We start from the raw sequence: 18,377 nt of genomic DNA on the forward strand, positions 1-18,377 counted from the left end.
AAAACAATATCATCCGTATCTTCCTCTTCTCCCCCATTCCATCCCACTCCACCCCACCCATTCCATTCATCATAACCCATCCCATCATACCCTCCCGTACCCATTAACATGCACCACCTAAACCCCCTCTCCCTCTCCCTTCTCCACTGCATCCACCCCCACCACGGCCCTCTGCCCCCTCCACCACCTCACCCCCTTCCACAGGGCACTTCCCACCCACAACCCCAAATTAACCAAATCCACCCACACGGCATGCCTCATCCTCGTCACCTTACTACTATCCTCATAATCCCCAATATACATCTCCCCAAAGATCCCAAACAGCGTCAACCAAAACACACACAGCACCGCCTCCCACACAAACAACGGCAAATTCCACCTCATCCTCGCCGCCAACGGCGTCCGCTTCTTCAACACCCAGTGCATCAACACAAGATAGAACAGCGCTGTCCCGCACCCCATCATCCCCGTCACGATGGCGTAGACCCATCGTGGATCGGCATGTTTGTTATCCTTGTGGGAGGCGTGCACGTCCTTCCCGTAGAGGATTAGGGTTGTTAGACCGAAGATGAGCTGGGTGAAGTGGAGGGTGAGTTCCGTGTAGTGCTTTAGGCGTGGGCGTTGAGGGGGTTGATTGGGTGGTGGGGGGTAGCTTAGGTTGATGGTTTCGGGGTTGTTGTTGGTGTCCTGGGATTTGGATTTTAGGAAGATGCGTTTCAAGAGGCGGAGGGCGAGGAAGATGGACATTTTGGTTGGATGATGGGGGTTTTTTTTTTCTTTGGTGGGGTTTTTTGGGGGGTTGGGTTTGGTTTGGTTTGATTGTGATGGATGATGTGTGTGTGTGTGTGTTGTATGTATCGTTCACAGATGAAAAAGATGATGGGAGTCTGTGGTTGTACGTGTGTGTGGTGATGCGCCAGCGCAAAATCCCATAGATAAGTAAAGTGAGTAGTCGAGAGGTGTCTGTCCTTCACTATCAAAATGAAAGATGGAAAGAATGTCCTTCAGACACAATGTGAAAGGTATATGGTATAACAGACCAAAGTGAACAAAGAAGACGAGCAAAGAGAGATAGATAGATACCAAGGAATAGATGATAGAGAGAGAGAGAGAGAGAATGGAACAAAGACTGTTGTTGTTGCTGCTGCTGCTGAAGTACACCCAGACAAAGTACTATTCATCTACCTCTTTATATGCTCCGGACAATGTACTTCAACGCCGTCTGTCCTTTGCAAATAGGTTTGGCATGTCGCGTAAGCTATTTTTATCATCTTCAGAAATCACAATCATCCAATCGATGATCTAGGTGCTGAGCTGCTGGGCTGGGCTGAAACTAGATCGTGGTGGTGATCGACTTGCGCGCGCGAAATCGTGCAATGAGGGTTTCAGGGCTGCAGGATGGCGGACAGGAACAGCAGCGGGGGTGGTGACGGGGTTGTGGTTGGTGGGTTGTTGCGCGGCGAAGCGCCGGGCGGGATGGGGGGGGGATATTGGCGGGTGGACAGTAAACTCCCTTGGCACAGCACATCAATGGTTTCTCATCCCAAGATCTACCTTAGCGCTACTAGGATAACCACTACCTAGAATAGGACCCGACCCATGCTCGCTCTGCATCCCAGAATATCCCATCTCCCCGGGTCCTCCCCCCTTACCCCCCAATGACAATTCCCAATATGCATAGATGCTCCTCAATGATAGTTCCAACCAGACCAGAAATCATGTGTGACGCTGACGTGACATTCATCAACCGGAGCGGGGATTCATCCATGCAAATGATTGGCAAGAGTAAAACAGAACAAGGCTAACTCCATGCAACGGATTGGAAGAAACAATACGCACTAAAAAAACAGACAAAGAAGTGAAACCCAAAGGATGCAACGGCCTATCACCGCTCACTCGCCCGATAGCCGTTGCTCCATTGTCAGGGCGGCCTCGTCCCTCCGTCGGCGGTACTCTTAGCGCCTGACGCTGCAGTGCCCGGCTTGGGCGGATGGCCCGGCGGTGGTGCGGCCTTGACGGAACTTGGAGGTCCAGAAGGTGGGGTTGGAATCCCTTCGTCCTCATACTCGTTGCCTAAAGACTCGTCATCGTGCACCCCCGGCCCTCCTCCCACCGAAGACTGGTCCGCCGACGCCCGGTCGTATCCCTGGTCATACGCGGCCTGCTGAGCTGCCGCCTGCTTGCTGGCGTTCTTGGTCGCTTTCTTGCCCTTCCGGCCCTTCATCTTGGCCTTCTCCAGCAATCGCTTCTTCTCCGCCAACCGCTTCCGCTCCTTGCGGTCCTTGATCTCATACTGGCGAATGAGCGCCTCGGGCGGGTGGCCAAAGATGCTCTCGTATTCGCAGAACTCACAGATCCAGATGTCTTCGATGCTGGGCGGGTGGTGCAGGTTGGCATACTGCTGCTGGATTTTGCGTTGGCGCGCGGCAAGGGCGTAAATGCTACTCGGAGACCGCTTCTTCTTCTTCCTCCCTGTGGTGGGTGTCTCCGTCCCCGCATTTGGCGGTTGCTGCTGCGGCGGTTGTTGGGGATTTGGATATGGTCCAGACTGGTTCGCTTGCGAGGCAATGTTGGGGCTTGTCTGGGTCCCCTGTGAGTAACCCCGTTGACCCTGGACAGCCGCAGTGAGCGTACTGGCCGACCGGTGATGTGCGGGGTACATGTTCTGTGTCTGGGTCTGCAGCGCCATGCCCTTCGAAGAGTCGGATTCGCATGTGAAGGTGAATTGGGTATTGGTCGATGTCTGCGTTTGTCGTTCGAGCATACTAACGATGCCCGGGCCCGGCGGGGGCGATGAGAAAGCTGACGCAGCGGCGTTGGCGATGGCAGCAGAGATTATACCCTGGTCTGGTTTCGCGGCGGAGTCACCTAAACGCCTAGTCAGTGAAGCCCGAATCCACGCGGGCTGGACAGACACGTACTGGTTGGTCCTGTGGGAGATGACAACAGGCCATCGCGCCGGGTAGGGGTCTGCGGCCAACTGATCGGAGAATGAAGCGACAAGGAGTTCCTGCCTGTGCTGCTGCGGTGGGGATGGCGCCCAAGCCGACCTCTGCCCGCACCGGACATGCCACTGGAGATCGGAGACGCAGGGCTGCCAGTGCCGTAGAAGGTGCTCACATGGCTGCCTTCGCCGGTGGTCGAAGACGACTGAACGGAGGAGGCCAAACCCATGCTGGAGAATTCGGGGGAGAGGGTGGAGTGGTGGGTACTTAGGCTGCCTGGCGTGGGGATTTTGCGTTTCTTTTTGTTGTTAGTGTTTTCAAACGCATCGTACCCATCGGGGCCTGCCGCAGAGGACTTCACTGGGGGCCCTTCACTGTTGCAGGGGAGTGCCTGAGGGGCAGCGCTGGGGGTTGACGGTGACAAGGACGACCCGCGAAAACCCGCACTCCGACGAACAACTACGGGCCCGTCCTCATCACCGCTCTCCAACTCGACCCCGTTCTCATACGGCAGATGGTCCCGCTCAGGGCTTGGGTCGCGACCGTCGCTCTGTTGCACATACACTTTGGCGTCGTTTACAAGGTCTGCGCTCTCCACAGAGGTGCCGTAAAATAGCTGGGTGGCAGGAGGAGCCGGCGGGAAGAGGATAGACTCGGCCGCTTCAGAGGACAGGCGAGAGCGGAGGGTACGCTTTGGCAGAGGACGGATCAGCCGATCCGGGTAGACAGGAGACGGAGTATCTGGGGCCGAGTTAAACATCCCATCTGCGGTTGAGCAGTATCAGCAACTGAGCAGCCAGCAGACCCTGATTTTCGATCCGCCCACGGCATCGGGGGACAACCCGTCAATTGTACGCACCAACAAGGCCAGACGCTACTTCCCCGGAGGAACAGACATCCTTGGTAAAAGACATACTCAGAGTAGCAGTCATGATGCCAGATTCTCGGCTTGCTCGACCTCCACAACCAGAACCACAGCCGAGCGGCGGTATGCCTCCTTGTAGCCCAGCCCACGCCGACGTCCCTGGACGGGGATTGTTCCTTGTTTAATTCAAAACACTCCCCCCGATTATTTTAATTTATCGACGACCACCTGTCCCCCACACGGTACTCTAACGCTGGTCGGCGTGGATATGGAGGGGAGGGGGAGGGAGCAATACAGAGATGACCCTTGACCGCACTGGATTGGCACCCACAGTCAGTTGTCATGTTCACAACGCTGGCACCCGCAACCACACAGAGTTTGGAGAGAGCCCTGCCCACGCGGGCATCCAAGCTTCCCCCAAGAGGCCCCCCAGCCATCCTGGGATAGAGTAAGGCACTTACGCAGTAGACCATGCACCGAGACCGCCCACACAGGCTTTTTGACGATTCAACCCGAGGTGTCGGTAGGGAAGGACCGAGAAATGACACCAGTTCAACCCCGGACCACGTAAAAGAGGGACAGGGGAGGGAGGGCAGAGAGGAGGGAAAGATAGACGACCGGCGAGAGCGGAGCCCGTGGCATATAACAAGCAACAAACAATCCGGGGAGGGGAAAAGGAATAGGGGACGAAGATGGCGGAGGATTGGGAATCGAATCGCTCGTCGATAATTATTATGATGAATAAGTCACTGCCATAACTAATCCGCTTTCCTCTCTGACCCGCCTGATACCTGCGGGTGCCTGAGGCTGCGTATGCCGCTAGCCCCTTTCGGACCGGGGGCGCCCCAAAGCCTCAACTACCTATCTACGGCTACGGAGTAGTGCTGATTATGGTCGTCCTCCCCAATCGCCATCCACGCGCGCATCGGCGCGACAATGACCGCGGCTTACGCTCGGGGAGAGTTCCCGCGTATGCTTCAACTCCTCCTCTTCCATGCACAATCAATGCCTTCCCGGATAAGGTCTCCGGCCCATCATAGCGTATCCTGCATCGTCTCCCCATCCTTTCTTCCCTCCCTGCAAGGACCTGGAATCCCCCACCCAAGCTACATATTGTCTGGCTAGTTAAATACCAGGCACCCTGCAAAAATCCCATCAAAACCATTGCTCCGGTATACCTTGCATCACCCATGCCCATTCTCCCACGCTCATTCCATCACCCATTGTGTAAGCCACACGTGCTTTTGCTTGTCGCTCTCATTGTCCGAAGCTGAGCCGACCCCCTCGAAATCGATTGTACCCAACAGATCAAATATCATATTGCCGTATAACCCAACAGCTATGAAGATCCCGTATTAGAACTTCCTTCTGTTATTTTTCGATCTTGACATTCGACAAGCCGAGGCCATCCGACAGGCCGTGTTGCGAAGCTCGGGACGATAGTGGGGTAGAACAAAGAAACTGCTGGCCGCTAGACAGGATCAACTGACACAACTGACACACTTTCGTAGCTAAAGCGAATATGAACAATACTCTGGGTGCTATGGTAGAGTCACGGCGATGTGGGTTAGTCAGCACAGTCTCAAATTTCTGGTAGTACCTCAAGGGGTCTGCGTAGATTGCCGGTAGCGATCGCATGGGTTATCATCCAGTAGAGATAGGGCCAAGGCATGTAGCAGAAGAAAAGAGGGGCAGAATATCGCTGCTTTTCCCGAGGACGTCTGAGGGCGATCCCGAGTAGTTGCTAGCCAGCGCTGAGAGCTAAGCGGGGTTTGGAGGACGGTGGCATGGATGGCATCATAGCATTCCTTCAGCCCTTATCACCGGGCGACCGGCTTCGACGACTGGGTGGAAGCGGAAGCTTCCCCTAGAACCTCAGTTGGTGAGCAGCACGCATTTCTCGCAAATGTATCAAACCTCTGGCGATGAGACCGGCTTGCGAGGGGGAGGGATGGCGCGCAGAGCAGAGGGAGAGGAGAGAAGAGAGCGAGGAGCGGGGAAAGGCCCAATGCGCGTTGACCGCAAAGGCGCGCAGCTCAAACCCGTTCCGGCGGCCGGCCGTCACTCACGCTCTCATTCTGGGTCCGTTTCCCTCTTTCTCGCTCCTCCTCTTCCTTTTTTCTCCTCCCCACCAACCTTTCGTGCAAATCCACAGACTATGTAGTCCTCGGTCTTCGTTGAAGCTCGCAGGCGCTGTTCTTGGATGTTTTCCTCCCTTTGGTCTCAATTGCCATTTGTCAGTCCTTGACTTGTCGGCTTTTTTCCCTTCTCTGCGTCTCTGTCATCCTTAACTACTGTACGAGTCGCTGTCGATTCCCAGCTCTCTACCCGTGTGCGACAGCTCGCTCACGGGCAGGCTGCTTCTCCTCGACGTCGTGCTGGAGTCCCATTATAATTATATTCCCCACCGGATACCTTCCTTCTTACAGCCGTGGTCTTGTCAGAGTTCGTCGCTCTTCCCATCCCCCCGCTGATAACCTCCCTCCAACATGACGCCTCGTCGCTCCTCTCGTGCCCGCAACTCCCAGCCCTCACCAGCCATCCTTCAGCATACAAACTCCTCCAGTTCCTCCAACTCAATGACTCGAGAACGAAGCACCCGGTCGAACCACAAGATCTCCCCTCAGCGATCCTCCACCAATCGGTCCCAGTCTATCGACGACGCCGACGCAGCCTCGAAAAATGAGTTTCGAGAGACACGGCAGCGCCAGCGTGCTCGAGGGGAGGAGGACAACGACCATCATCTTAGACTCGGTGATGGCGATGACGAAGACGGCGAAGAAGAGGAAGACGAGGAGGAGGAGATCACCCGGTGTCTCTGTGGACAGCAGGAGTACCCGGGTCTGCCTCTTTCACGTCGTGACCTAGGTGGTCGCGATGGTCTGCGTATTAGTATCAAAGATGAGCCTTTTAATCTCTCCGCAGATGCAGCAGACCTGATGTCAGACGAGATTGGGAGCATGTTTATCCAATGTGATTCGTGCAAAGTCTGGCAGCACGGTGGCTGTGTTGGCATTATGGACGAGGCTATGAGCCCCGACGAGTACTTTTGCGAAGAGTGTCGCAAGGACCTCCATAAGATCACCAGCGAAACAAACGGGTAAGCATGACTGGATTTTTCTTCATTCAATCGCCTTTTCCCATGGGTCGGATTTCGTGCTTCTCAAGCAGCCCTCCCGCGTCTCGCTACTACCGTCGATCTTTTGTCATTCGCAACAGCCCCCGGGGCGCTTACTTGCAAGGACATTTCAACAACCCATCCCCACTTGTGGATAATCTCTCTCGTCGGCATGTGGCACGTTCGCTTACGGTCTCGCAGACAATACTCGTCCCAGTATCTTCCTGTCGCTCCTCCCCCGTCCACCGCAGCATCCTCGCGAGAATCGTCGCGGGAAACTTCGAGGCGCGCAAAGGATCCCAAAGGACGACAGAATGACTCAGCCAACCCCAAGCGCCGGTCGACAATGAATAGCCGCGATGCGGCTTATGACGAAGAAGAACAACTTCGGCGGGCGATCGAAGAGAGCAAAGAAGAGACGAAGCCAGCTGCAGATGATGTCGTAGCCCGGAGGCCCAAAAGAAGTCGAAGCGATAGTGAAGCGTGAGTTGAAATCTTTATCTGTCTTATTTAATGATGCGGATGTCAAGCTAATACGATTGGCCTTAGGCATAAACAAGCAACCAAACGACAGCGCACGAGCTCTCCCTCGCCAGGTGCCGTTTCGAAGAGTAACCCTGCATCCCAACCTGTCTCGGAAGATGAGTCGAAACCAAAGCCAGCCACCAATGGGATCAGACGACAGCGAGCTGCTTCGCGCGGCCAGCGTGATAAAGAAACAAAAGAGCCGGAAGAACCTGAGGTTGAGCTACCGGAGGCTGCAAGTCGTCGGAAAGGAAGATCTGAACGGCAGAAGGGTGACGGTGAGTCGCCATGATGCTCTTCTTGACTTGATGTTTGTTCACCGTGAGAACTAATTTTGGAAGACGTCGAATCCGACCATGAAGCAGGATCGCCTATCAAACCCGCCGCAAACGAACCTGAACCGAAACAACCAAGTCCTGAGGAAACACCTGCCCCCGCCCAAGAGCCTGCGCCTTCGCGGCCGTCCACTCGCAAATCGGGCCGTCCGCCTGCACGCCGTGGCGGTCGCATCGGGCGGAATCAGTATACTCGGGACCGTGACGCCAATGGCACCGACTCCACGACGAGATCTCCCCGGCGTGGGCAGTCGCATGAGATTGGTGGGGATTCACCCCGAGTGGGTTTTAATGGGACACACATCAACAGTACCGAGTCGGGCAAGCCCAGTCGGCCCCGCTATGTGAACCAACGAACCACAATGAATGAGATGAAGCGACGGGTGACCGCGATATTGGAGTTTATTTCACGCATGCAGGTCGAAATGGCTGTGGCAGGAGAGAGCACTACCCCACCCAGCAATGGTGACCGGGCGAACGGTATCTCAGCTAGGTTCATGAGCGAGCACCCCCTCCTCTCCGCTGCCATCGAGAGTGTAGGCCTGGAGGGTGCTTCTGCCGGGCAAGTATCTGCGGAGAAAGACTTCAAGGACCTTAGCAGCGTGGAGATGATGGATGTGTTGACCCGTCATCTCCTCAAGTGGCAACAGGAATACGGCAAGTTCGGCGAAAGGTAGCCGACCTACTCCTCCAAGCCCCATTTCTTCTTCGGCAATCCCCTCGTCAGGGAGTTTTTGATGCGCTCGATACCCGGTTCGTCTCTTCTCAATGTGTGGGCATGTATAATATGGCTTCTGGAGCATCTTGACGGATAAAGTCGGCGTTACGTGTCTTGCGGGATAGGTACCCTGCTCATATAGTATGATTTGCTTGGTTGTTCAGGCGCGAATTGGATAGTGCTTCGATTGTTTATCGGTATACTAACTTTGGGGAGTTTCCTGGCGTGGTGCTGTACCTCTATGTGGCTTTGTTCGTTCAAGTTCAGGATTTGTATCACCAGCACACGATGGGGGCTCTCCACTTCGATCTGTGCGTTATGGCAGGGTCGGGCTGAGGGTCCCTTCGCTACCGGATTGGCTCCAAGTGGTCCTGGCATGGTCCTGGCATGGTGGCTTCCTTCTTCCTCGGCTTTCCATCCCTGTATCTCCTGGGATGGGGTGTGAAGACTAGTATGTGACTTCCTGTGGATAGTATAATATCAATGATTCTCCTAAAGTGCGATAACTTAATCAGTGGATGTGATAAGAATTACATGCCCGCTCGGATAGGGAATTCGATGAAATTTGATGGGACATGATGACTTGATGGGATTGGATTTGTTATGATGGGTGAAGCAAGCAGGCTACAGTCATCCATCCATGATAGAGGGAAAGAAGCGTGACTAGATCACCTGATCATGGAGGAGTGTTACTACACTCTTCAACGGACCACGACTTTCTGTGTAGTTTGGTCATTCCATTTTGGTCCTCTACTCATATATACAGGATTTGCTTGTGGGGTTCCTTCCCTTCCAGCCGGATGACCGCCAGGGGTATATGCGGATTTCTTCCACACTGGCTCCTTTATACTTGCATCCCTCCATTGACTCTGACCACCTGCCCCGTCATCCATCCACTTTCCCCGCCACACAGAAACGCAATAATCCCAGTTATCTCCTCGGGCTCTGCTATTCTACCAAACGGATTCGAGGCAGCAATCCCCTTCACCAGCTCCTCTGACTTTCCCTTCATAAACATCTCCGTCTTCGTTGGTCCTGGCGCAACCGCATTGACCGTGATGTTCTTCTTCGCCAGATCCTTTGCCATCAATCTTGTCATCTGTTCAATGGCGCCCTTGGTCGACGCATAAAGCAAGTATGCCGGCGCCACCCCCGAGAAAGCCGCGACTGTCGACGAAATGAAGACCACCCTCCCACCCGGCGGCATATGTTTCACGGCTTCTTGGGCAAGGAAATATGGACCCTTGACATTCAGTGCGAAGGCAGTGTCGAAGTCACTCTCTGTGGTAGCTGCCAGATCTTTCATTGGTAATATCCCCGCATTTGGAATTATGGTGTCGATGCGGCCGAATCGGGAGACAGCTGTTTCCACTAAGCGGCGGATTTCGCTGGGCTTCGAGACGTCGGCTTGAACGGCGAGGGCGCGAGATGGTCCGATCTCGTTTACGAGTTCGTTGGCGCCGTTGCAATCACTGAGATAGTTGATTATGATAGTCGCACCGGCGGCGGCGAGACGTTGGGCGATGGCTTTCCCTATGCCCTTGGAAGCTCCAGTGATGAGAATGATGCGATCTGAAAGAGACATATTTTAAGATCGAACTAAGTTATTGCTGGTTGATTGTTACTGTTGGTGGCAGTCGGCGCCTTTATATAGACAGATCTGGCTCGCGGACAAAGCCGGAGATCGAGCGGAGATCGAGCGGCGTTACGGAGTAAGGTGCGTTGACTCAGTAAAGTCTATCCAAACGCGCTTGCACATAGGTGGCATGTTTACTAGGTCGGAGATAACTTGATTGATCGGGATACGGCGGGAAAGTCCGAGAATACAGTACTCTGATGGCAGCAAGGCGAGGCAATATACTATATATAATTACCCGCCTCTCTTTCGAACCCCGATACATTTATGCGCAGGCATTCAACATATGAATTTCTGACCTGATCATGCAATTTACCCAATCCAGCTTCTCTAGTATAGTCGTCAGAAACAGGCTCTCTTCATCCCACCTATCTTGGCCTCTCCGTTATTGATATTCGACAAAGTGGCGAACCTACACAGGAACTACCAGATGGCGTGCTCAGCCTGCTCATGATGGATTGTGGACAGGACTAGGTTGCCCCATTTAAGAAACACGATGCAACTATCATCCGACTCCGTGGGGACACAGGGCAGCATTGGATAGCCAAGATCCTTCGTTTCTGAACAATTTCAATCTTGATTAGCTATTCCATGGCATCTGCAACCACCCGTGCGGAACTTAAACCTGTCTGGGTTAACATATCGTCATATCCGTCCCCAGTGATTTAGCCTCTTCTGCGATGTATTTATTGAACCCATTTCACTCCAGCAGTCACTACAAAAGTCAGTCAACTCAAGTCAACGTTGAAATGCGTGTCTCCATCCCCCAGCTGCTGCCTCTCCTCCTTGCGGGGCGTGTCCGCTCTCTGGCCCATGACTCGGGGGTATACGGGCCCTCGTTGGAGCTCGTTCACAGATACTATGACCAGTTCCCCACAGGTACACTCCTAAAGTATCTGATAATTATGATAGTCTAATGTATCGCAGGCGTTGCCGTGTCCTCAACCGGCCGCATGTTCTCGTGCTATCCACTCGGGCTGGATGCCAACAACACGCGTTACCAAGTGGCCGAACTAACTAACCCAACGACTGAAGTTCCGTATCCTTCTGCAGAGTTTAATTACCCCCCAGGCGGAGCCGTCAACGACTCTACTAGTCCAGCAGTCAGTACTTAGACCATACCGGCGATTCCCAACACTCAGATGCCTAACCGCCGTTATCTCTATACAGACCACAGTCAACTATCCTAACCATCTGATCAGTGTTCAAAGTGTCGTTGTTGACTCCAAAGACCGTCTGTGGATTCTTGACACTGGCCGTGCAAACACAGTCAACAGAACTCTTCTCCTGTCCTCCTACGGTGGCTCGAAGTTAGTCGGAGTAGACTTGACCACAAATCAAGTCTTCAAGACAATCCTGTTCCCACGGGATGTTGTTTATGCGGACTCTGTATGCCAATTCTTCCTTACACCAGCCCTGTAGAACTCTAACATAGAACATTCAGTACCCCAACGACGTCCGATTTGATCTGCGACCCGACCTTAACGGCACCTCTGGAGAGGGCGTCGCCTACCTTACTGATTCCAGCCCAGAAGGTCGCAACGGCCTTGTGGTGGTTGATCTTGGAACAGGAAAATCCTGGCGTCAACTTGACGGCCTTGCGCTGACCAAAGCAGAACCCGATTTCCGGGCGTTCATCTGGGGCGACACTGTAAACGTTTCAACAGGAACCGATGGAATCTCTCTATCGGCTGACGGCGAGACGCTCTACTTTGGTGTCGTGAGTGGCCGCGACATTTACTCCATCCCTACTGTCCTCCTGCGGGATTCATCCTCGGCAGGACAGGCACTTGCGAAGAAGAGCGTGACCAAGCTGACCCAGAAGGGGATGAGTGATGGGTACGAGGTTGACTCCGATGGAAGGATCTATATGGGGAGCTTTGAGTCGAATGCGATTAACGTGTTCTACCCGGGGAACGTGAGCGTGGAGACCTTTGTGCGAGATCCAAGAATGGGGTGGACGGATACGATGAGCGTGGTTACCTTGAAGGATAATTCAACCGGGATTGAGAAGGGCTATCTCTATTTCACAGAGAATCAGCTCTGGAGACAAGATCAGGAGAGGCCGTTTGCTCTGTTCCGAGTTGAGTTGCCGGACGGTGCTGGAAAGGCGATCCTAGCTTAGATGCGTCTTTGCAGGGAGCATATTTTCGCTGCGACAAGGGCTCTTCCGCTCATCTCTTAGATCATATCCTGGACCTAGAGCTGGAGAACCCATTTCACTTATCAATTATACAAAATGGCACTGTGCATTAACATCGGTGGGTCCTACGGTGGATTGTTCAACAATAATGGAGTTAAGGCTTTAAAGTGCGGCTTCCAAAACCCTAAATCCGACTCGGCTTCTAGCTCTGGCACGAGTATCGGTTATCACCGAACTACATCAACCAACACAAGATAGTCACATTGTTAAGCGCATCCATCGAACCATCCACGACCAGGCTATAAAAGGCCGCGAGAGAAGCATGATGGTGTCCTTTGTGTACTCATCCTCTCTTCATCCACAGACTACCAGCTACAGCATCACTCAGAACTATATCCACAGATCATATTGACAATGGCCGCAACCTCCGCTCCTGGACCCAAAAGCCTCCTCGGGCGTCATCGCCTTCTTTCTCCCACCGCCGCCGTGCGTGTGAGTCCTCTTTCCCTCGGGGGCATGAGCCTAGGCGAGAAATGGGCTGGCCGACTCGGCCTCGTCACCAAAGAAACTGCCTTCGAGCTCCTAGACACCTTCTACGAGCTGGGAGGGAATTTCATCGACACCGCAAACGCCTACCAAGGTGGGCAGTCTGAGGAGTGGATCGGTGAATGGGTGGAACAAAGGGGTCGTCGCTCCGAGATGGTCATCGCAACCAAATACACCCTCTCCCCGATGACCGGCCAGCCCCTCCAGGAAAGCAACTACGGCGGAAACGGGACGAAAAGTATGCACGTTTCTATCAATAACAGTCTCAAAAGCCTCCGCTCTGACTACGTCGACATCTACTTCGTCCATGCATGGGACTACTCCACGGACATTCCGGAGCTAATGCAGTCCCTCAACCACCTTGTCGCCCAGGGCAAGGTCCTCTATCTGGGTATCAGTGACGCGCCAGCCTGGGTCGTGTCCAAGGCCAATACGTACGCCCGGGCACATGGCCTGCGACCCTTTTCCATCTACCAGGGCAGGTACTCTGCGGTGTGCCGGGATCTGGAGCGGGATGTGATCCCCATGTGTCGTGAGGAGGGCATGGCGATTCATGCGTGGGGTGTGCTTGGTAATGGTATGTTCACTCCCAACAGTAAGCCGAGATCAAGGATTGTTGTTAATAGAGGCCATTGAAAACAGGCTACATCCGCTCACCTACCTCCGACGCCAGCGACCGCGTCCGCAACTCACCACACCTCCTCTCCGGACGAGAAGGGAACGTCTCCGCTGTTTTAGACAACGTTGCAAAACGTCACGGTGTACCTATCACGAGCGTGGCCCTCGCTTATGCCATGCATAAGGCGCCGTACTTCTTTCCTGTTGTTGGTGGGCGCAAGGTTGAGCATCTCAAGGCGAATGTTGAGGCCCTCAGCTTGGAGCTCACCCCGGAAGATGTAAAGGAAATCGAGAGCGGATATGAATTTGACTTGGGCTTCCCGCACAGCTTCCTCTGCCCGCGTGGGCATGTGGCCGGGGGACCGCAGGATGTTGGATTCTCGGCGGGAATGGGCCACTTTGATTACGTTCAACCGCCACAGGCGATTAGGCCCTATAAGGTGTAGATTGAGAGAGTGGTGGCTTAGGAGGCATGTCTATGAAGGATTTTGTGGGTGATAGTCTGTATAGAGTCAGTTGGGTGAATACGGGTGGGACAATACATAAAGGAGTCAAAAGACAAGTAGGAGGAAACTTAACTTAGCCACTCTTTTGGTGTATGCCTTATCATTGCGGGTAGACGGACTATGAATATGATGGCTGCTCTCAGTCTGTGCGCTGAGGGACAGCCCCCCTCCCTTCCCTCCGTACCGACACGCCCAACCATCCTAGACCCCCCTCCTTCCCTTGATCACATCTCCGTAATGACTCTACTCCACAGTTAGTCAAAGCGCCCAACCACCTGTTTTCAAGCAAGTTTTCATTCCACATTGACTCAATTTTACAATGGCACCGACCATTCAGTTGACTGGATTTCAGCTACGCAGCGTGGTTTTTTCAAGAGGTGAGTGAGCTTCCCAAGTAACTGACCCCTGATGATTTTATTCTGGGCCTGGCTACTTGTAACTCTGAGTACTAATAGGTCTGGATCTAGGTCAATGGCGGATGTAACCTCGAAGTCATCTTGGTCAGTTATCATCGCCAAAGTATCTGTTCAAATCGACAACTGGTTATTTTACCAATCCACCACACCGATCACACCTCACGCGTGAAACCCCTACTTTATTCCAGCCAATACTTATGAATAATCTCTGTAAAACTAGCCAAGGACCCAAAGCTAACTGTAATCATAACTCTAGTGGCAATGTAGTGCTCTGAGCTATCGAATGCCGCGATACGATGGCGTTGGCCCGCTTTGTCGGGGAAAAGGAGATAACCTTCTTAACTCCTCTATACGAAGGCCTTTCTCGTCGTTTTGCTTCGAGAGCTGCTTCCAATGAGACAGGGTCTTTTGAGTAAGTTGAAAATACGAGCTCGATGCCGGCGAGTTCGGCGAGTTCTTAACAGGTGCCATTTGCGGCATTGCTTTTTTGGCATGATGTGATACCCACCGAGTGGCGCACATGAGGCGCCCCAAGCGCTAGGCCATTATACCCCTTAGATGTGAAACACAATACCATGACCCCTTATTGTCTGTTATCGAGGCTATGTGTGGGTGTGCCTACAACTTAGCTTTCCGCTGCCCATTTAGGCCCCTGGGACACCTGTTCTCTTCCCGTTCAAGAACAGACGTGCTATTGATTGGCATCACCAAGGTCTAGCCATATTCTATAACGATCTCCAAGCACTAGAGAAACCCACCTGACTCAGTGGGCACCCGCATCTGCTTGGTGTTCTCGTTCTCGGGACTTATGGTTGTGATCGTCCAAATGTTCGGTCTTGGACCAGGGGCACTGATGCCGAGCTCTGTGTAAGATTGATGACGGCCTATCCTTCCTTAACAATGAACCTTGCTCTTTTGGTCCTGTTCAACGTGCAGAAATGTTTTTGACGGCCTTTAAATCGGGACCAGCGTTCTTATAAACATGCCACTCCCACCGACTCGGGTCTAGCCAGGGGCTGGACAGATCTATCTAGTGACGCTCCAACTCATTGACTAACGAGAAATGGCCGCAAACGGGAAGCAGCCATTCCGTGTTATTATTGTTGGTGGCTCGATCGCCGGCTTGACACTGGCGCACTGCTTAATCAGGAACAACATTGAATTCCTGGTTCTCGAGGCTCGCGATGACATCGCACCGCAGGAAGGCGCTTCCATCGGTATCCTGCCAAATGGGTCTCGCATCCTAGATCAACTGGGCATGTTGGACGACTGTATAGCATCGACTGCTCCTCTGAAGCGCTCTTTTATCTGGTCCGAAAGCGGGGCGCCCATTTTCGAGGATGACTCTCTCGAAACAATCGAAAAAAGGTACGCATGGCTCATTTAGGCCATTGATCAGATGTGAGTAACCTGGAGTAGACACGGCTATCCTGTTGTCTTCTTGGATCGACAGGTCTTACTTCAGACGCTATACAAACACCTAGGACCTCATCAGAGCCTTGTACATCTCAACAAGAAAGCTGTCCGCGTCGATCATCACCCCACACATGTCTCCGTCCATTGTACAGACGGTTCATTATATGAAGGAGATGTTGTCGTTGGTGCTGATGGGGTGCATAGCAAGGTTCGACAAGAGTTATGGCGCTACTTGGAAACTCTCTCGCTGCAGAACGAGGTTTCTCGGGATCGAAGCAGTACGTTCTATGTAACCCTTTTTGACTAGGAACTGAACCCATCGCTAGGGTCAAAACTGATATGGTCTCAAAACAGCCATGATCAAGGAATATTCCTGTGTATTTGGTATCTCCACCACACCTCCCGGTATCGAAGTTGGACAAGGCCATCGAACCATGGCTAAGGACTATGCTTTCGTGATCATGTCTGGTAAAAAGGGTCGTCTGTATTGGTTCCTATTCGCCAAAATGGACAAGCGGTATTCAGGACCAGAGCGAGTTCAATTCACCCCAGAAGACATGGAGGCCCATGCCGCTCGGTATCTGGATAAGCCTGCTGCAGGAAAGGTCCCATTCTCTGCTATATACGAAAGAGCAGAACACAAGTCGTATCTGCCATTGGAGGAGGCTTGCTTCAAGCATTGGTCAAAGGGCAGGTTTGTCTGCATTGGAGACTCAGTTCATAAAGTACGAATGGTGGTGGGCTGCTTCTCCAAATCCATGCTGACCGGTAACAGATGACGCCGAACATGGGCCAGGGCAGTAATAGTGCCATGGAAAGCGCCGCATTTCTCGCAAACCATCTGACGGATTTGATAAAGTCATGCGAGGCACATGTCTCCCTACAGCAGCTGGAGGATTGTCTCCAAGAATGGCAGGATCTGCGGTGGCCTCGCGCGGCAGACATGGTTGCAGCATCAGCTCACCTGACAAGAATCGATGCTATCAAAACATGGAAGCACAGGCTTGCAGTAATCTATCTCCTGCCTATATTGAAAGACTTTACTGTGGAAATGGCAACGATGGCGCTCGTTGGAGCGGAGAAACTGGACTCGGTACCGGTTCGGCCACGCGGAGACGGAGGCGCCATACCATTCGTCCCTAACTTTGACCGTATCAGGCTGGAACCAATGTGGAAGTACATTCTCCTGAGCATCGGCCCTCTTGTTGGATGCTATAGTTTGAGCAGGCTTAATATTGACACGATTGCCGAAGCTTTGCGTCCCATGCTTCGCCATATCCTAGGACAAGGAACATGGATTACCGGTAACGGAGAAATCGTTGACTTGAGAGCGCCTCTTTATCATATCCCTTTCCTCGACAAGATCGTCAACCCTTTGGTCACCTGTGTGTTGCCAGCTATCAGCGGTAGTGATCCCGTGTCCCACGCCCAAGCACTCGCTTTCCTCATGGACATGGGCTCAATGTATGGAATCTGGCTGTTGGAGAGTAATCGCCGCACGCAGTCGTATATTGACATGACAATGTGAGTATTATGGTCCTCATGATGGATAAGGACATGAAATTGACCAATACACAGCACTGCAGCCTTTGCCACATCTTCCCAGTTAGAAGGCCTCGCCCGAATCGCACCCTGGTATTATCTCTATGCCTCAATCCGGACACCACTCTCCCGCCTCTTATTAGGATCCAACCGCAGGATAGACCCATCCACATCCCTCACCCTCCTCCCCGTCATGATGCTCGGCTACTACTTCCTAATCATCGCCAGTTTCTTCGCATCCAGCATATCATCCCGACGGTTTTACAACGCAATATGGCAACCTTTCCCCATACTCATCCCGCTACTCCACACCTTCTGCCGATTCGTAACAAACCGGAAGCCCATATCTCGAACCTCCCCATCCAGCTCTAGTCCAGACAAACCCACCCACCACCATCCAAACTCAACAAAAACACCAACCCACCTCGCCTCCCTCCGCACCTGCTACATAACCTTCGCCCTAATCTCAACCCTGACATCTGCCTACACTCGAATGTCCCTCCACAGCGAAATGCCCCTCATACGTATCCTCCCTATAACCACACCCGCACCATCCTTCTCATCCATCACGACACACTTCCTGCACTACAACCATGTCGTCGGCCACGCAAGCGGTCTCATCTGGCTGATACTCCGATTCCGCGAACTCAAAGTGCTCGGGGCCCCGGTATGCTGGTGGAGAGTGATCGGGGGGTTGGTGCTGAGTACAGTGGTCTTAGGTCCCGGGGCAGCGTTTGCATTAGGATGGGGATGGAGGGAGGAGATGGTGGAGAGGGTTGTGGGGGGTTGGTGAAGGATAGTCTGGGGGGAAGGTGGGGAGGAATGGGTGTAGGTGTGGTTCGTTTGATTTTTGGACAGTACTTATGTAGGTGGATGATACGTAGTTGATTTAGGTTGATTGGAATGTTGATTTGACTTTGTTGAGTTTGGATGTTAAGGTTATCGTTGGAATGTGGGTGGAGGGCGGATCGCGATCCATGGAATATGGAACGTGGGAGGATATATTTTACGGCAACGTCAACAAGTAGAAATGAGCTCTACACATTAG

The 18,377-nt window shown here is 53.0% G+C and overlaps 8 protein-coding genes across 8 annotated transcripts; 5 read left to right on the forward strand and 3 right to left on the reverse strand.

Annotated features, from left to right (window-relative positions):
* Nucleotides 1-10: 10 nt before the first annotated feature.
* On the reverse strand, nt 11-920 carry BO94DRAFT_10777 (uncharacterized protein). Its single transcript, XM_025605489.1, has one exon. It carries the CDS (start codon nt 745-747, stop codon nt 118-120), a length of 630 nt encoding a protein of 209 aa, XP_025473208.1. The 5' UTR covers nt 748-920; the 3' UTR covers nt 11-117.
* A 589-nt stretch (nt 921-1,509) lies between these two features.
* On the reverse strand, nt 1,510-4,120 carry BO94DRAFT_10964 (uncharacterized protein). Its single transcript, XM_025605494.1, has 2 exons — nt 2,922-4,120; nt 1,510-2,868 (listed from the first exon to the last, which is right to left on the reverse strand). Exons 1-2 carry the CDS (start codon nt 3,703-3,705, stop codon nt 1,922-1,924), a joined length of 1,731 nt encoding a protein of 576 aa, XP_025473209.1. The 5' UTR covers nt 3,706-4,120; the 3' UTR covers nt 1,510-1,921.
* Nucleotides 4,121-5,591: 1,471 nt separating this feature from the next.
* On the forward strand, nt 5,592-6,200 carry BO94DRAFT_10941 (uncharacterized protein). Its single transcript, XM_025605493.1, has one exon. The coding sequence runs from the start codon at nt 5,736-5,738 to the stop codon at nt 6,099-6,101; it is 366 nt and encodes a 121-aa protein (XP_025473210.1). The 5' UTR covers nt 5,592-5,735; the 3' UTR covers nt 6,102-6,200.
* Nucleotides 6,201-6,299: 99 nt separating this feature from the next.
* Nucleotides 6,300-8,465, forward strand: BO94DRAFT_453307 (putative transcriptional regulator (Cti6); the record flags this gene model as incomplete). The annotated part of the gene is made up of 4 exons (XM_025607560.1): nt 6,300-6,910; nt 7,130-7,411; nt 7,478-7,731; nt 7,780-8,465. The coding sequence occupies 4 exons, from the start codon at nt 6,300-6,302 to the stop codon at nt 8,463-8,465; spliced, it is 1,833 nt and encodes a 610-aa protein (XP_025473211.1).
* Nucleotides 8,466-9,201: 736 nt separating this feature from the next.
* Nucleotides 9,202-10,209, reverse strand: BO94DRAFT_529838 (NAD(P)-binding protein). Its single transcript, XM_025610537.1, has one exon. It carries the CDS (start codon nt 10,089-10,091, stop codon nt 9,351-9,353), a length of 741 nt encoding a protein of 246 aa, XP_025473212.1. The 5' UTR covers nt 10,092-10,209; the 3' UTR covers nt 9,202-9,350.
* Nucleotides 10,210-10,419: 210 nt separating this feature from the next.
* On the forward strand, nt 10,420-12,355 carry BO94DRAFT_529840 (uncharacterized protein). Its single transcript, XM_025610538.1, has 4 exons — nt 10,420-11,021; nt 11,070-11,245; nt 11,313-11,531; nt 11,587-12,355. The coding sequence occupies exons 1-4, from the start codon at nt 10,892-10,894 to the stop codon at nt 12,265-12,267; spliced, it is 1,206 nt and encodes a 401-aa protein (XP_025473213.1). The 5' UTR covers nt 10,420-10,891; the 3' UTR covers nt 12,268-12,355.
* A 292-nt stretch (nt 12,356-12,647) lies between these two features.
* BO94DRAFT_619582 (aryl-alcohol dehydrogenase) lies at nt 12,648-13,895 on the forward strand (the record flags this gene model as incomplete). The annotated part of the gene is made up of 2 exons (XM_025616869.1): nt 12,648-13,408; nt 13,474-13,895. The coding sequence occupies exons 1-2, from the start codon at nt 12,700-12,702 to the stop codon at nt 13,893-13,895; spliced, it is 1,131 nt and encodes a 376-aa protein (XP_025473214.1). The 5' UTR covers nt 12,648-12,699.
* A 1,539-nt stretch (nt 13,896-15,434) lies between these two features.
* BO94DRAFT_561910 (FAD-dependent oxidoreductase) lies at nt 15,435-18,149 on the forward strand (the record flags this gene model as incomplete). The annotated part of the gene is made up of 5 exons (XM_025614251.1): nt 15,435-15,739; nt 15,791-16,065; nt 16,142-16,512; nt 16,563-17,311; nt 17,366-18,149. The coding sequence occupies 5 exons, from the start codon at nt 15,435-15,437 to the stop codon at nt 18,120-18,122; spliced, it is 2,457 nt and encodes an 818-aa protein (XP_025473215.1). The 3' UTR covers nt 18,123-18,149.
* Between the last annotated feature and the right edge of the window lie 228 nt (nt 18,150-18,377).

The sequence above is a fragment of the Aspergillus sclerotioniger genome (genome assembly GCF_003184525.1).
Source record: "Aspergillus sclerotioniger CBS 115572 chromosome Unknown BO94scaffold_1, whole genome shotgun sequence".
Classification (NCBI taxonomy): domain Eukaryota; kingdom Fungi; phylum Ascomycota; class Eurotiomycetes; order Eurotiales; family Aspergillaceae; genus Aspergillus; species Aspergillus sclerotioniger.

What these genes read in the sequence shown, in the direction of transcription:
- BO94DRAFT_10777 (XM_025605489.1), bottom strand. Translation starts at nt 747, where the DNA reads ATGTCCATCTTCCTCGCCCTCCGCCTCTTGAAACGCATCTTCCTAAAA.
- BO94DRAFT_10964 (XM_025605494.1), bottom strand. Translation starts at nt 3,705, where the DNA reads ATGTTTAACTCGGCCCCAGATACTCCGTCTCCTGTCTACCCGGATCGG. An exon ending in ATCTCCCACAGGACCAACCA is followed by an intron (nt 2,869 to 2,921) that starts GTACGTGTCTGT and finishes CTAGGCGTTTAG; the next exon opens with GTGACTCCGCCGCGAAACCA.
- BO94DRAFT_10941 (XM_025605493.1), top strand. Translation starts at nt 5,736, where the DNA reads ATGAGACCGGCTTGCGAGGGGGAGGGATGGCGCGCAGAGCAGAGGGAG.
- BO94DRAFT_529838 (XM_025610537.1), bottom strand. Translation starts at nt 10,091, where the DNA reads ATGTCTCTTTCAGATCGCATCATTCTCATCACTGGAGCTTCCAAGGGC.
- BO94DRAFT_529840 (XM_025610538.1), top strand. Translation starts at nt 10,892, where the DNA reads ATGCGTGTCTCCATCCCCCAGCTGCTGCCTCTCCTCCTTGCGGGGCGT. An exon ending in CTATGACCAGTTCCCCACAG is followed by an intron (nt 11,022 to 11,069) that starts GTACACTCCTAA and finishes AATGTATCGCAG; the next exon opens with GCGTTGCCGTGTCCTCAACC. An exon ending in ACGACTCTACTAGTCCAGCA is followed by an intron (nt 11,246 to 11,312) that starts GTCAGTACTTAG and finishes ATCTCTATACAG; the next exon opens with ACCACAGTCAACTATCCTAA.